We start from the raw sequence: 15,693 nt of genomic DNA, 5'->3' as shown, positions 1-15,693 counted from the left end.
GGTTACAACTTAGAACCATGCACTGAGCTCTTAATACCTTTGTTTAAAGTCACCGTGGAGGTTTCACCATCACATTATTTAAATCCTATTAAAATGACCTTTTTAAAGTCACCAACCATGATCTCCTAGACCTATATTGCATCGACACCAACACGGGACACGAGATACAACACGACACGACACTCCGACACATTAATTCTAAAAAAGATAAATTTCGACACGTTATAAGACGTTTTGATATTATATAATATTTTTAATTTATGTAGTGCATATTATATTTAGTATTCAATAATTTAATAAAAAAATAAAACTAAACTTATAATACCCATCAATTTTGCAAAAAAACATAATATATCCCAAATGTTTATATTAAACTCAATAAAATCGTAATTATAATCTAACGAATCTAATAGTTGAAACTCAAAATGCAACGCAACATAACCTTTGAATCTTTTTTTGAGTTTTTGCAACGAGTATTGAAGTGTTGAAAAATGTCGGAGTGTCGGTGAGTGTCGGACACGATACATCAGGATTTTTGAAGTATCGATACTTTGTAATCTTAGACGCATGTGAACGGAACAAAAACCATTGAAACAATAACGCAAGCCTCTTTTACGGAATTGTACAAATAGAACTAGTTTCTATATTTTAAGGTCTTTATTACATAATAATATGACAATAGTGTTTGCTAACTAGCTAAGTGTATTTACAAACACTTGTGCCCTTATCAAAAGTTTAGAGTTTGCTATAGTGTCTTTGTTGAGGCACTATGTATTGGACAAGAGACTAGAGTTTGTAAAATAGTACATTACTCCCATTTAGCTATTTATCATAGTCTGGGGAAATTGATCAGCAGTAGTCCCTTCCCAGCCATGCAATTATATTACAATACATATAACATATTTATGCTGATTCAGCAAAACCAACTCTCATATTGCCATAATCGAACACTGTGTGATAGCGACCCATGAAAATATCCCCCAGAATCCTGTATTTCAGAAGCAACATAAGATGAGTTGAAGTATTGAATCTATTGATACAAGCATAACATTTCTGAAATTTCAAGGAAGATTGATAGAGCACTAGAGCCCACAAGCACTTTATTTCATTTCTTCTCAAAATTGTTACAAGAAAATGGCTTATCCCAGTGAAAGAGATGCACATTTTGTGAGACTAGAGATGTCATACAGATGAGATTCTTCAAATTGTTATTAAGATGACAAACTAATTAAGAGAAAACAGGAATGAGTCATAGTAGCTAGAAGATATTACAAGTAAAAAGAAAAGAAAAAGAGAAAAAGATACGTACCATATAGGTCCACGAGGAGGAGCAATGTCTAGAGCCATAAATCCACTAATACATTGTGCTATGGCTCCTTCTCCCACTTTAAGAATATACTGATTCATGCAACAAACATTCATAAAAAAACATTCATAAGCATATACTGATGTAGCATGCCCTTTTGCAATCTAGCATCTTGATACAACTAATAAGACACACAGACACACACACACACACACACAAATCTATTATGTGCCAAATGCTACACTTTAGAAGTCACTATATACCTGCTCTGGGGAAAGTTCAAACACTTTGTCCCCAATGGTGAATGAAACATTAGGCATCTCAGACAGAGTTTTGCAATCAACTACTGATTCTCCATTTGGACTAGGAAGCCGGTCACAGAGCTGGAGATGCAAAATAGATTTAGAGAATATGAGCTTCCTGAAAGTATATTAAGTATTCTCTGGAAACATGAATGTGAAGAATGGTTTACCGCGTTGGCATATTCTAAGATCTGATCTTCTGTCTCATTTAATCGTAGCTGATTTTTTATCCATACCACAGCCATCTCACAAGCAGTGCATCCAGCATCATTCAAACTATCAGATTTCTTCTCTATGTTTTTATCAACCACACTCTGAATGCCCATACTGCAAGTTATAGAAGAAGAACCAGTGACTATTTTCCTTGTACGCAACAAAGTTGGTTATCCAAATACATAATACGTTCATCAGATCAGACCTTACACCTTGAGTCCCATCAAAAGTACATAAACCAATTTGAGAGCAGATCTGTTGAGGCAAAGCCTATGGAAACAACAGGAAATTTAGGAAGTTGGTTTAGCATGGAAAGTATATGAATATGAAACACATGAATATAGGATTTATAAGTCTCATGACATGTATCACTCAGAGAAAATAAGGAAATAAACCAAAGACTGAACAAGAAACGAAGATAAATAATAACACCTCATTTATCAGCTTATCCAATATGGTTTTTCCATATTGAGCGACCACTGCCTTGCATTCTTGGCTCACAATACCATCCGCTCCAATTGCATGATTGATTTGGGCAATCACAGCCTAAAAGTACAACAGATGAAAGTTGAATCAACAATGCGATAACTATATTCCTACAAATTATTACTGGCGCTCTAACAAGATAAGCAGAGTTGCATAACTTATAATAGTTTTAGAGCACAAAGTTTATTCTAAGCCTGATGTGTTTGGTTTTGTTCAACTCATCAAAGGGATTCTTTTTCATACCGTTGGGCCAGCTAACAAAGAGGTTCCAGAATCAGCAATTGCCGAGCAACCAGCAGCACAAAATCCTGAAAAATGAGAAGTATGCATCTTATAGTTAAGGCCGGACCAGTATCAATGAATAGTTTCCACTCTCAAGAATGCAAAACTACTTTATAGTTAATATAAACTATGTTAATATAGTCATAGATACCAGTTGTTTGGCCATCAAGTAGGACATCTCCCGTATCAAACTGCATTTGAAAGGGAAACAAGTTAGGGAAAAAGTAAAAAGAATGAATTGTATAGCATGTCATTGGTTTCAAACGATTATCTAAGTTTGTTTATGGATAACCTGCCAATAGCCTTTCTGGGTAACTGGAACATATGTGTGCTCACCCTTGTAATGATCTGAATCAACTCCACCAAATACAATCTCACCACCTTCTTCCCCATCAGTATCATTGCGGTTCAACCAGAATGAAAATACTGGTTGTGGTAGAAGATGTTGATTGAGCATATTATACCTATGACAGTCGTCAATCATAAACAAAGCAATTTTTTCAAATTAGAGAGATGCATAGAAAAATCAATAATGAATGTACTAAGATGATAAAAGGGTGTTGTAATTGAATTGTTGAATATGATAATGGGAAATTTCATCATGTATGTTTCAAACCTTAGTCAAATTCTCCATCATATAACAGAAAGCATCGATCAACTTACCAGATAGGAGCAGCATTTCGAACAGATATCTCTTGAAATCCTAACCCCAGAATGCCATCAAATTTGGCTGCCAAAAATGTGATGCTAGGTTCTCTGGTTGCCTCAATAAAATCCTAAAGCCAGGTAGATATAATAAAGACAGACTTATGGAACATTATTAAATTGAAGAATACAAAAGTACCCACTGAGCAAACTTACCTGGTTAGAAACAATCAAATCTCCAAGCTTGACATGGTCCTGGCTAAAGAAACCTGAAATTTGCCCAGTTCCATAATGGATTTCAGCTGATGTCCCTGCATAAAAAAATCAAAAGAAGACATATTTCAAAACATCATCATACATACACCTGAAGTAAGAAGATCAATAAACTGAACTAAGAACTAGTTGAGCTTGTCAAAATTTATTTGGTAGAAAATAGCTACTGAACTATGCTAAGCATTAAGTGTAGCTTGTTTCCAGTAAAATCGATATTTTAAGCAAATATTCTTTTGCACTCACATGCAAAAGCAATTAACAGGTAATAATATTTTATTTGCAAATGTACATAATAGTTCTGCATTATTTCTAATTTTAATGAATAAAGTACCTTGATACTCAAAAATAGAAGATTATGAATCTAACATTACACAAATGAACGGATAATAATAACATGAATAACTGTATCTATTATCTAAAATCTATATTTTCTTGTCTTTCTCTTTGTTTCTAATACAAATAATAATAACAATAACTACATCTTTTTGTTTTGGAAGAAGGGGAGGGATCAACTTACACTAATATAAGAATAAAAACTCTTACACCCATTATTAACCGTTGATTCTAATTGCACTGAACTCTATCTCTAATATGTAAGGACAAAGGAGAAGTAGAGAAAAAAAGCACATGGTAAGTTTCGAAACGGAAATTTAAGAGAAGTAAGTTCCCTAAACCAAGAATGAGAGTTGTACCATTTTCATTGTAAGTGCTAGACTCGCTTGACTTGTATCTCGAGTGCAAATAACAAGCAACCTGCACACAACATGGAATTACAGCTTTTCTTCTTTCCACCCAAATGAAACAAACACTACATTTTGGAAAACTTTTACCAAATATGAACAATGAAAGAGATTATGGAGACTTACTGAAAAATAACACTTAGAGGAAGGCACCCAAAGATTGGAACTTCCAGTGTCAAATATGACAGTAAATTTCTGAGAAGGAGTCCCAATACCAATCTCACCAACATACTGAGCATCCATATAGTTTTTCAACCGAATAATACTTGTGTCATCAGAAATTTCAGAGCCACCAAGAAGCATGGAATCTCCCAATGTTGCCCCTTCCTCAGAACCAATATGTCTTGTGAGCATGTTGCTTTGATCAAATTTGTTCTTTTTCAACCCAACTCTGATAATCCCATTAGAAGGTCCAGAGAGAACAACCGGGTGGAGAAGTAACAAGAGAAGAACAACCAAAAAACTACATTTGGAATCCATTGAGGGCTGTGGAGTTGATAATGCATATTCTAATCAGAAATCAATCTCAGTTATAACTTACTATGTGTCATGATTATTTTTTCTTTTTCCAATATGCGGTGAAACATGCAATTTGTAGCAACTAGCAAGAGAGGAAATTTTTGTTTCCATAATACGTAATCAGTTTGCATTCTTTCTTAGGTGGATCAATTATGTCAATGTACCAACTAAACCATTCCCACAAATTCAAAGCTCTTTTAGTTATCAGCTATGAAGCACCGACTCCGACACGGCGTTTTCAATATGTTCCCGATACGTTTTCGATACGACCGTTAATTTGCGATACGATGCAATATGTTTCCGATAGGTTTCCGTATCGGATACGTTGGAAAAAAAATTGGGAGTATCAGTGCTTCATAGGTTATCACGCAGAAGCCACAAGACTAAGCATAACTAAGATTTGTGTGTGACTACGTTCTTATCCACATAGTACATACTTAGTTTTCATTTTCAGTTTCCTTTTAGGTTCTTTACTATAAAAAATTAAAAAAAAAAAAAACAAAAAAAACAAAAAACCCCCTCCTTTCTCTGCCTTGCAAACAACTAAAGCGGGACAGTAATTATCACATACACTTCCATAATATAATTACAATAAAATGAGAAAGAAGAACTTGAGTCACCCACCTGAGCAGAGTCAGACACACTCAAAGAGCTACGAGCAAATGAGAGTAACAAGGTAACAGAGTGATATCTCTCTGTGCTTGAAAATAAAATTTAACAAGCAAACTGGTTCATTCCACATTCCCACCATCAACTACCAGTCCCATATGGCCCAACTACCGTTCAATGTTGCTTTCAGTATGATCATGGAAGGAATACTCTTCCAAAAATCTATCATTTTCTCTTCATGTCACCTAACAAATTTTTTAAAAGAGAGATAAAAAAATAATTTTAATATTAATACGGCAAAAGTGTGTATCATTTTAAAGGACGTAAAATTGTGTCATTTTAAGTGAGAGAAAGAGATAGATAAAGGAGGAGAAAGAATGTACAAAAAAATATAAAGTTGTGGGTCCCACCTCTTTCTGAGAGTGAAAGAATATAAATTGTGTCATTTAAAAGGACAAATATTTTTCCCGCCGTTGCACTAGTTTCACTAAACATTTATTCCTATTGGGGCCTTGTGAGTCGAGTCACCAACGTAGGCTTTGTCCTTCTTACCCAACATAAGCCCAAAGCTTAGAAGCAACAATGTATAAGTACTAGTACCTCGGATAATTTTGTACCCAACATAATTTTGTTTTTCTGATAATATTTTTCATGTTTTATTTCTAATAACGGTATTGTGTTTATTAAGGATATTTTATTATATTTTATATAATAAAATCATTTTCAACATTCAATAGGTTAAGTAAAACGAGTCATAATCACGATAGTCATTATATCTCTTAAGTTTGAGATCACTGAAATCATGCTATACATACGGTAATCAAACGGGTACAAGTTGAATCATGAAATTATGTAATATCTGAGATTCCAGAAATTACCTGAGTAGCTGAAATGATATTGTATATTATCAGCTTTTTCCCATGATAATAATTAAAGGAAAAATGTTTCTCTTGTACATAACATTATTTTCAGCCCCCAAAATAACGTTATTTTTGGATTTAGAAAAGAGAATGCAGGATCTTTTAGAAAATTTATTTTCCTCTTCTATCATAAATTTTAATAAAATATCCTATATTTTTTTCCCTAAATCCTGAAATGATATCATTTTAAGATTGCAAGAAATAACTTTATTTTTTATTGCAAAAGAAATGTTAATCCTAAAAATTAAGCATTTGATAGTGTATGAAGTTATTAGTTATTTTATATTATTAGGCTTTAGGCCACTTGGGGTGCATCATCTTGTAACATACAAATTACATTTTCATTCTTATTGATTTTACTTGTAACTATTCCTGTGATTAACAAATTAGAATGATTAATTACAAATAAATCAACGATAAAATTAAGTATAAGACTTATTATATTCATACACTCATGTAAAATGATCTCGCCCCATACCACTCAAGTTTTGTGTTTTATGTTATCTATGTGTGTCAAACCTGGCCTTATCTTTAGACTCATTTTATGGGTGCTCTTGGTCACATGCTTATATCAAACAGATAACCTTTTTATAGAGCTAATTGTTGTAAATTTAAGTTATAATGATGAGTTAACACTGATCTGATCTTGTATTTATTATTATTATTATTATTATTATTATAATTTGGTATAAATATCACTCTAAATTTAATTAAAAAACCAATAAGTATAAGTGTGTGATCCTACACAAAAATCAATATTTAAGAAGAATCTTGATTTAAAAATGCGAATATAAAATGATGTCTATAAATCACTTTCCATCTAAGAACAAGCGATCATGGAAGGCTGATATCATCGATATATAATCCATTTAAGAGTTCACATAGACCCAATTCAATTCTCGATTTAATCAAGCAATTTTTCATAGTGGATGCATGCAGTTAGCGTGATAAACCAAACTTTTATTGAACGATCATGTAGGGCTCGTGCATGAAGAGAATTATAATCTTTGATCATGATTGCAGAAAACTTTGAAGAGCAATATCATTCCTACTTTTGATGCTGAGTAACATATGAGTCAGAAGCACGGGAATAGTCAATTAGCCTGACTTTTTAAGAATTATAGCCTATTACTTATTTGAGCTCTCAAATTACTAGTGAAGGCATGCAGCAAATAAATGATGAAACCCACAAGCCACGACCAACCATTCAAGACTTTCCCAGACAAATGCTAACTTAAGAGTTTACACTAGTTATGAATTGTGACAGAAAAGCTACCCAAATGCAAAAATACCAGCTACCCTTTTCCTTTACTATTGTGGATTATGGCAATGTTTAGGCTTTGGCATGTGTTACTTGTAACAACACAGTTAGCTACACAAAAGATGTTATTTGGTTTAAAGTTTCTTGTCTTGGATATAGCAAGAATTGAAATTAAGTTTCACCTTATTATGAGAGAGCTGAGACCTAGAAATAGTTACCAATAAAATTGTACAAAGATATATTTCAATAACATTATTTGGGGAAGGTTATATTTGCAAATTACACTATGTCTCACCGGTAAGACACTTTTGAGTGAAGCCTGACCGGCCAGACACAGTGTAATTTGTAAGTTTGTCAATATAATCCTTCTCGTATTATTTTACCAAAAAAAATTTCAGCAAATTATTTTCATTATAATTGGGGCGGCACAGGTTGAGATACTAAGAATGTTAAATCATATCACCATAAGTTGATTACTGTTCAAGAAAAACTAAAAAACCTTTGACCATTGTGCTCTATTTTAGGTAAAACAAACAATTCATTAAATTTAAGAGCTACAATCACTGATGAAACTTGAAGAGCATTAACTATACTTGGACAACTAGACAGGTCATGAAAGATTTTGCAGAATCACTGTGTGTCCTTCACATGCATTCGCAGCCAATAGAAGGTTTGAGGGATAACATTAAGTAGTTGATTGTTTATCTTTATATATGGTCAAGCACGGGTTAAAGATTACCTGCCAAGTGGGCTTGAAATGGCAAAAGACAACTTGAACATGTCCCCTCTCTATGATCCTTTTCTCATACAATTTTAATTTCTTTTGCACGTGTCTCAGGAGTGACTTCCTCTTTTAACCACTCAGACGGTTTTCTTGACTCCTTTTTTCTTTGCCTATTGCCATTTGGTACACGTAACTGTTACTAACTCTCTTCTTTTATCTTCTTTCTTGTTCTTTTTCTCTTTCATGATTTAGCTTCTTCCATGACAATGAGAAAATGACAAAGCACATCGATCAATACAACATTCAAGAGAAACTAACATGCTTTCATTTGTATATAACTTTTTTTTTTTCTTAAAAAAAATTTGACTTTTGTTGTTTTATTTGACATACTATACTGAGACATAACAAAGAATATCAACTATATGCTGATAAAAATATTTCCTGAGTCGAACAAATTGAAAAAAAAAAAAAAAAAGTAATCAGCTCAACTTATTTTTTGAGCCCAATAGAAGGGGAAAAAATTAATTAAAAAAAAAAAAATTGAAAGGTAATAATATGTGAACTAGCTAGTTCCCTGAGAAATTCGAATTGTTGATTTTATTGCTTCCATTGCTATTGTTGTTGCTTGATGTAACATTGCCATTGCTGTTGTTGGTTGTAGTGTTGCCATTATTATTGGTACTGTTATTGTTGTTTGGCTGTGAACCTCCAATAATGGAAGTGATAGCTGCTGCTAAAGCTGCAGTGAAGTTGGGGTCAGCTGCAATGGCAGCAGTGGCAGCACTAACTGTGTCAGCAAGGTGTAATGGTGGCTGTTGAGATTGATTACCCAATTGGGAAGAAGGTTCTGCATCTTGAGACATTTGAAGCCCTGAAAACTTTGACTGATTGTACAGTGCTTGACCAAATATCTGAGGCAGTAATGAGGCTGTGGAATTGTCAAAATTCTGAGGGACACCTGGGAAGGGGATTTGGAATTGGCTTGGAGGCTTTTGGAACTGTAATGGGTTTGGAGATTGAGTCAAGTCCAATGTAACTGTTGGGAATGGAGCTGATGCTGAGATAGTTGCCATGCTTGAAGAACAAGGAAGGAGTGTCCTTGCCAAGAAGTTTGCATTCATTAGGCCATCAGTGCTTGACATTGATCCTGAAAGCAACATTCTTGCAGCTGAGGAAGTGGTTTGTGACATTGCCATAGCCGCTGGAGGCAAAGGATGATTGTGATTTCCTTCATATGTTGTGATAAGTATTGTTCGGTCTTCAGCACACCTTTGTACCTGTTTTACTCATGTCTCAGATATTTTTACTAAGAAAATAAACCATTTTGCTACTGAAGAATGAAACATGAGCCATAATTCAAGCTCATTATAATTCGTACTACAAAGACATGAGATATGATATGCAACTTTATGTACTATTATTAGTTTATTTGAGGCCTTAAATAAGGTTAATGGCAGAGAGAATTTTATAGAATACAGAAGTTAAAACAGGAAAATGAAGTTTGAGAATGGACATCACATACTTGTTTTCTCACTGGGCAACCGGTGGCCATGGTGCATCTGTAATATGCTCGAGGACATGGGTTTCCTTTGGCCATTTTCTGCCCATACTTTCTCCATTGACACCCATCAGTGATCTGAGACAATGAACAACTTAGTATAAGGTGAAAGGAAAATAAAGAAGATATATATATAAAAACAATATCTCCTTAGAAAATTGTGACATTGAAGTATTATGTGATGTACCAGGGGTGCCTCTGATCTAGCTCTAACCGAAACTCTTGCCTTCCTCATGGTGGCTTCAGCTTGATCAACATTTCTAGGAGGACTAAATTTTGGAACATTATTAGCAGCTAAACCTTGATCTGCTGGGGGACTATCCTCTCTTTCAACTCCCCTACCAAACTCCTTCTTGTTTTGATCAAACACAACTAATTCATCACTAGCATTCCCATTCTTTCTTGTGCCAATTTCCTTTGAACCTTCCTCTATGTTATTTGTAGGTGACTTAGACCGATCCCTACTTCTTCCAACTGATGAAGAAAGCGAAGGTTCATCAGTGTCAGCATTAGTAGCCAATCCAAGATCCATAAACTGCCTTGGAACCAAAGCTCCACCATTCCCAGTTTGTTTCTCCTCTTCTACTTTTACATCAAACACTTGCTGTTGTTCTTCACCCTCCTCAACCTTCTGGTCCTGCATCAAATTCACCAAATGCCTATGCAAGGCATTGTAATTGCTATTAACCTGATCAAGCATGTTCCTCAGCCGATGATTCTCAACCTTCACCCGCTCAAGTTCAGCTTGAAGAACAACCAGCTGAAAAAGTAGATAGCAGAAATCAAACAAAACACATAACGCATGAATGCTCAATCATATAACATATAAAGAGAACCACTCAATGATAATAGAACATTAGAATTTCATCAAATAACTGAATTTTCTGTTGCATATAATTTCCTTTACCTCACTCTTAGCTCTTTTGTCTTCTGAATTAGGTGATATCTCATCATCCACCATGGATTGCTCACTGCTAGTATTGGTGGTAAGAAGATTCAGACCAGTCTATTAAAAGAATCACAGATTCATGAGCACACCAAAGATCACACACACACACACACACACACACATATATATATATATTAAATAATAAATGGTGAATGATAGAAAACAAAACAATTAGGAAGAAGGGTCACTCACGTTTACTTTCAATTCTAAGATATCAGGAGGAGTGGAGGAATGATCATGTGAGTGGTGTTGGGGAGGTGCAGAGGTAGAGGCAGAGGCAAGGTTGTCATCTTTGTTGTTCTTGTCAGAGAAGAAGTCCATGACATCTAAGAGGGGTCTCTTATCATCATCATCAGAGGGTGGAGGAGAGGGATGGTTGACTTGAAAGGGGATGGTGGAATTACTGCTAGGAGTGGATGTGGTTCTAACTGTGGTATCCATGTTAGGACTAAGTTTCCACTTGTGTTGGTTGGTGTTATTGTTGTTGTTGTCTTCAGGAAAAGAGTTGAGAACTATTGGCTTGTGGTGGAAGAAGCTCTTTATTGGATCTGAATCAATGGAGAGTCCACCCCCTCTGGCCATCAATTTCAATGGAATAGGAGAGAGAGAGACAGATGGAGGACTAGAGGGAAAGAGAGAGAAAGAGAAAGAGAGGGAGTTAAGTCATAGTAAATGATGCAATTGGACTCGGCAATAAAAGAGGAGAGGAGTTGAGACTTGGAAGAAGACCAAAAGTGAAGAAGTATAAGTGTTCTTAATGTTTGCGTTGAATATTATTGTATTATATTTGGTTTTCTAATGCAATGAAATATATAATACTACCTTTTAAAAATGATAAGTTTTATGGGAATAATATCTGTCATTTCAAAGGATAGAAGCTTATTCATTTTAGATCCTAATCGTTGATTTCTGTCCAGTAACGGTATCGTTTTGAGGCAGTATAAGTTTGCTTTTTCTATAGTCAATGTATATAACTTATCTACATTGACCTAAAACGATGTCGTTTTGACCCAGAAATCAAGGTATTTTTTAATTATAATTTATTCCATGGTTATAATAGTCTTTTTTATTATATTTTCTTAATTTTTCAACGCAATACGACGTCGGTTTGGGAGCGAATGTAGATAACTTATCTACATTCACTGTTGAAACATTAAAGCCTTTATTTATTTTTATTATCAGAATTATGTTATATAGGTTTGAAAATGGGGATGGTATTAAATGGCAGAAAGTTTGACCTGTTCTATGTTCTTACTGATGCGGGGATCGATTGCAGTTTGCACGTCCTTAATTATTGTGTTTTTTTTTAATGGAATTATTAAAAATATATGAAAATGCCTTTTAAAAAGAAAATTACCAATTCTCACGAAACAGTTTCTACGAATGAGTTGTGATGTTTGACAAATAATTTCTTTTTTGTTAAACAAATTATGCAAAATAAGAGAAAGTAAATCATGCAAGTAATTGTTTACCAAAATAAAAATAAAAATAAAAATAAAAAAACCATGCAAGTAATTTATGGTTGATTTCGGTAAAAACATTCCTGAAACATCGCACCAATATGAAAAGAAACCTTTGTTAAATAATCCTCATAACTCCACAATTAACATATGTTGATATATAGGTCAGCTTCCACGTTGTTGATGATTTAAGAAAAAACATAATGGCATCCTCACAAATTTCGATATTTTTGTGGACTAAATTTTATGGGGAAAACTCAAAAGCAGAGGGACTTTTCTTCTTTTGTTTTAATGATTAATTAAGAAGCTTCAATAAAAATAAAATTTTGTTGAGCTTTGTTTATATTGTGTACTCACATATTTTTATTAATTTAAATTTGATGCATAGTTATTGTTGTTTTATATAGTATCATACGGGGAAGTTAATAAAAAAGTTATAAGAATTTAAAAAAAAAAGTAACAAATATTATTTCCAAGTTATTGTAACTTTATAAATATTTTTTTTATACAATGGCAGGAACTTTATAAATAGTTAAAGCTACGGTTATTTTGACTTAAAAATTTTCATTAACTTTTTAAAAAATATATACAGCTATAATTTTATCCAAAACAGTTACTTAAAATTAGAAGAGGACGAAAAATTGTAAAACGTAAAATCCTAACTTAAAAAAAAAATCATAAAAAATCGTAACATCATAACAACATTTGAAATTTTGATGAAATTGTTTTGATTAAAAAATTATAAATTATAAATATAAATCTCAATTTTAACTACTGTGATCACGCCGATGTATTTAAAATAGCCGCTATCTTCTGAGAATTTATAATAGGGCGTTGCTTTTCTACTGTTATTGAAGAAAACAAAATTTTCTTTCAGACTCAAACATCAAACGAACCCACCATTTCAGAAGTTTAAAAAATAAAAATAAACTCTGCACAAACTCCTATGAGTCTATAGCAGAAGAATTATTCTTCTGTGACATAAGAATTATTTTTCCCTTTATAATATATACATGATTACATAATAATATAAAATTTAAATCAAAATAAACTCTAATTTTATGAGCATTGGTGCTGAAAGTCAATTTGGATAGTAAAAAGTTGGAAGGGAGAGAAGGATAGGATTGATGAAGGAAGGAGAAGGCAGAGATGAAAGCAAAAATGATATTTAATATTAAAAAAAGTGCAGTCTCAGTCAGCGATTTTGACTGAGTTGGTGTAGCTCATTACGAGCGGGACCCACTTTGACACGTAGGATAGCTGGTTTCGGATTGAGGAGAACGGGTTGACCCACTCGACAATGGATTCCTTTCGTGCTTCGTTCATATTTGTCAAGTTTGCTGCATATAAATTAGGGGAGATATTTTTTAGTAATGTTTGGTTAAGTTTTTATTTTTAGATTTCCATTTATTTGATATTGGCGTTTTATGTTGTCTTCGTTTGGTAGAAGAAATATAAAAATTTATCCATCAAAATATTTTCTCCAACATTTCTGAAATGCATGCAAAAAGGGAAATGTTGCTCTATTGAAGCTTACCATTTGCGAAGTGGTATTTGTAGAAAAGTAAGGAAATGAAAAAAGTTGAACGAAGAAGTGAGGAAAGAGATATTATCTAACCTAATTTTTTGATAAAATTTCGTCCAACCAAACAATTTTTTTACCAAACTCATTTTTCTATAGTATTCTTGGACATGAGATTTACCTAATAAAAAAATATCTCATCTACCAAACATTAAGAGAAAAGTGTGTATCATTTTAAAGGATATGAAGTTGTGTCATTTTAAGTGAGAGAAAGAGATAGATCATGGAGGAGAGAAAGTGAACAAAAAAATAAAGGTGTGGGTCTCACTTTTTTGTGAGAGTGAAATGACATGAGTTGTGTCATTTAAAAGGATAAACATTTTTCCCATCTTTTAATTCCGGTGTAAAATTTAGAAATTTTATTCTCTGTCTTAACCGTTGATTTTCGTCCATCTAACGATTATAATTTATTGAGTTATGTTAATTAATTAATTATTAATTTCAAATAAATTATAATCATTAGATGGACGGAAATCAATGACTAAGATGGGAAGTAAAATTTTTAACTCTTACACTAGAGTCAAAAGATCTCGTATCTATAAAAATATTTATGGGTTTAATGTTAAGTATTATAAGAAATAAAATTAGTTTATACACATAAAAACATATGAGACGCATTACACAAGTGAAGCTACGTGAAGAGAGAGAGAAAAAGAAAATATAAGTCATATATATATATATATATATATATATATATGAGATTATTTTTATGAGTTAGGATATTCTTACTATAAATTTTTTTTACTATCATTTCATTACCACTCTAATTACCATTAGATTAGAGGAAAAGTTGAATGAAGAGAGAGAAAAGAAAAGAAAACTTTTGAATCCAATGGTGTAAAGTGGTAGTGAAATGGTAGTAGAAAAGATTAGTAGTGAGAATATCTTATCTCTATTTTTATGAGATATTTTTATCTCCTACAATATAATAAACATTAAAACCAGTATTTATTGTGTTTAAGTATTTTTATTCTGGTCACACTCACGCTCTCATTTTCGCTTTAATTTTTTCTGTTATACCATTCCTCTCACTTTTTCCCTTCTTCTGCCTCGCTTCACAGCCAAATCTTTCCACAACACCACGCAAAAATTTGAATTTTTATTTTCAATAAAAATTTGCGCTTATTTTAAAGGATTTATTTTTTTCTGCAGTTAATATAAATAATTTATCTACATTGAACTCAAAATAACGTTGTCTTGAGACAAAAATTAAGGTTTATTTGTAATTATAATTTATTTCAAGATTATAATAATTTTTCCTATTATAATTTTAATTTTTCAACACACAATAACGTCGTTTTGGGAGTAACCATTGAGTTTTATGGTAGCGAACTCAATAAAGTCGGTTATAGTGATTCCACTACTGTAAAAATATAAATAACTTATCTACGTTAGAAACATTAAAGTCTATTTTAAATTGTATAATATATATCTCAATCAACTGTTTTTGTTTTATCTTTCAATAGGAACAGATCATTAACATCGGTACTAAAATAAAAAAAATTTAATACTTAGTTAAATAGTTAAATTTTATTAATTTGACGACTATAATTTATTATATTATATCTATTTAACCAATTATTAATTTTCGTTGGTTGCATGTACGTACACCACCCCACCACCAAATTTCGCGAAGGAACTAACGTGGTGTTAAGCGTATTAAAGAACACTATTAGCTCGTCTTGTACTGAACAAGAATCATCCTTTAAAACAATGTGGTAGTCAAAATATTGGATAACAATCCTTGAAACAGTAAAATAACTACAGAGATTTGGCATATTTAATTCGCACAAAAACAAAAAAATCTTAATCAACAAGGAAATTGGTTATTATCACAGCAATAACATCATTAGAAACCTGAATG

General features: G+C 32.7%; 2 protein-coding genes across 2 annotated transcripts; both read right to left on the bottom strand.

Annotated features, from left to right (window-relative positions):
* Positions 1 to 611: 611 nt before the first annotated feature.
* LOC133295790 (aspartic proteinase A1-like) lies at positions 612 to 5,472 on the bottom strand. Its single transcript, XM_061494645.1, has 14 exons — positions 5,391 to 5,472; positions 4,374 to 4,733; positions 4,200 to 4,260; positions 3,451 to 3,545; positions 3,253 to 3,365; positions 2,882 to 3,053; positions 2,741 to 2,780; positions 2,551 to 2,615; positions 2,254 to 2,367; positions 2,027 to 2,091; positions 1,779 to 1,935; positions 1,570 to 1,689; positions 1,310 to 1,398; positions 612 to 988 (listed from the first exon to the last, which is right to left on the bottom strand). The coding sequence occupies exons 2-14, from the start codon at positions 4,725 to 4,727 to the stop codon at positions 904 to 906; spliced, it is 1,530 nt and encodes a 509-aa protein (XP_061350629.1). The 5' UTR covers positions 4,728 to 4,733; positions 5,391 to 5,472; the 3' UTR covers positions 612 to 903.
* Positions 5,473 to 8,675: 3,203 nt separating this feature from the next.
* On the bottom strand, positions 8,676 to 11,491 carry LOC133295788 (probable WRKY transcription factor 31). Its single transcript, XM_061494644.1, has 5 exons — positions 10,980 to 11,491; positions 10,746 to 10,844; positions 10,026 to 10,598; positions 9,803 to 9,916; positions 8,676 to 9,557 (listed from the first exon to the last, which is right to left on the bottom strand). The coding sequence occupies exons 1-5, from the start codon at positions 11,367 to 11,369 to the stop codon at positions 8,847 to 8,849; spliced, it is 1,887 nt and encodes a 628-aa protein (XP_061350628.1). The 5' UTR covers positions 11,370 to 11,491; the 3' UTR covers positions 8,676 to 8,846.
* Positions 11,492 to 15,693: the final 4,202 nt, after the last annotated feature.

The sequence above is a fragment of the Gastrolobium bilobum genome, unplaced genomic scaffold (genome assembly GCF_033153095.1).
Source record: "Gastrolobium bilobum isolate Gb01-03AN ecotype WA unplaced genomic scaffold, APGP_CSIRO_Gbil_v1 utg2103, whole genome shotgun sequence".
In the NCBI taxonomy this organism is placed as follows: Eukaryota; Viridiplantae; Streptophyta; class Magnoliopsida; order Fabales; family Fabaceae; genus Gastrolobium; species Gastrolobium bilobum.
The sequence above is the reverse complement of the archived record's forward strand: the minus strand, read 5'-3'. Positions and strand labels throughout refer to the sequence as shown.

What these genes read in the sequence shown, in the direction of transcription:
- LOC133295790 (XM_061494645.1), bottom strand. Translation starts at nt 4,727, where the DNA reads ATGGATTCCAAATGTAGTTTTTTGGTTGTTCTTCTCTTGTTACTTCTC. An exon ending in ATTTGATTGTTTCTAACCAG is followed by an intron (nt 3,366 to 3,450) that starts GTAAGTTTGCTC and finishes ACCTGGCTTTAG; the next exon opens with GATTTTATTGAGGCAACCAG. An exon ending in CGAAATGCTGCTCCTATCTG is followed by an intron (nt 3,054 to 3,252) that starts GTAAGTTGATCG and finishes CGACTGTCATAG; the next exon opens with GTATAATATGCTCAATCAAC.
- LOC133295788 (XM_061494644.1), bottom strand. Translation starts at nt 11,369, where the DNA reads ATGGCCAGAGGGGGTGGACTCTCCATTGATTCAGATCCAATAAAGAGC. An exon ending in TCTTAGAATTGAAAGTAAAC is followed by an intron (nt 10,845 to 10,979) that starts GTGAGTGACCCT and finishes TTCTTTTAATAG; the next exon opens with ACTGGTCTGAATCTTCTTAC. An exon ending in ACAAAAGAGCTAAGAGTGAG is followed by an intron (nt 10,599 to 10,745) that starts GTAAAGGAAATT and finishes CTACTTTTTCAG; the next exon opens with CTGGTTGTTCTTCAAGCTGA.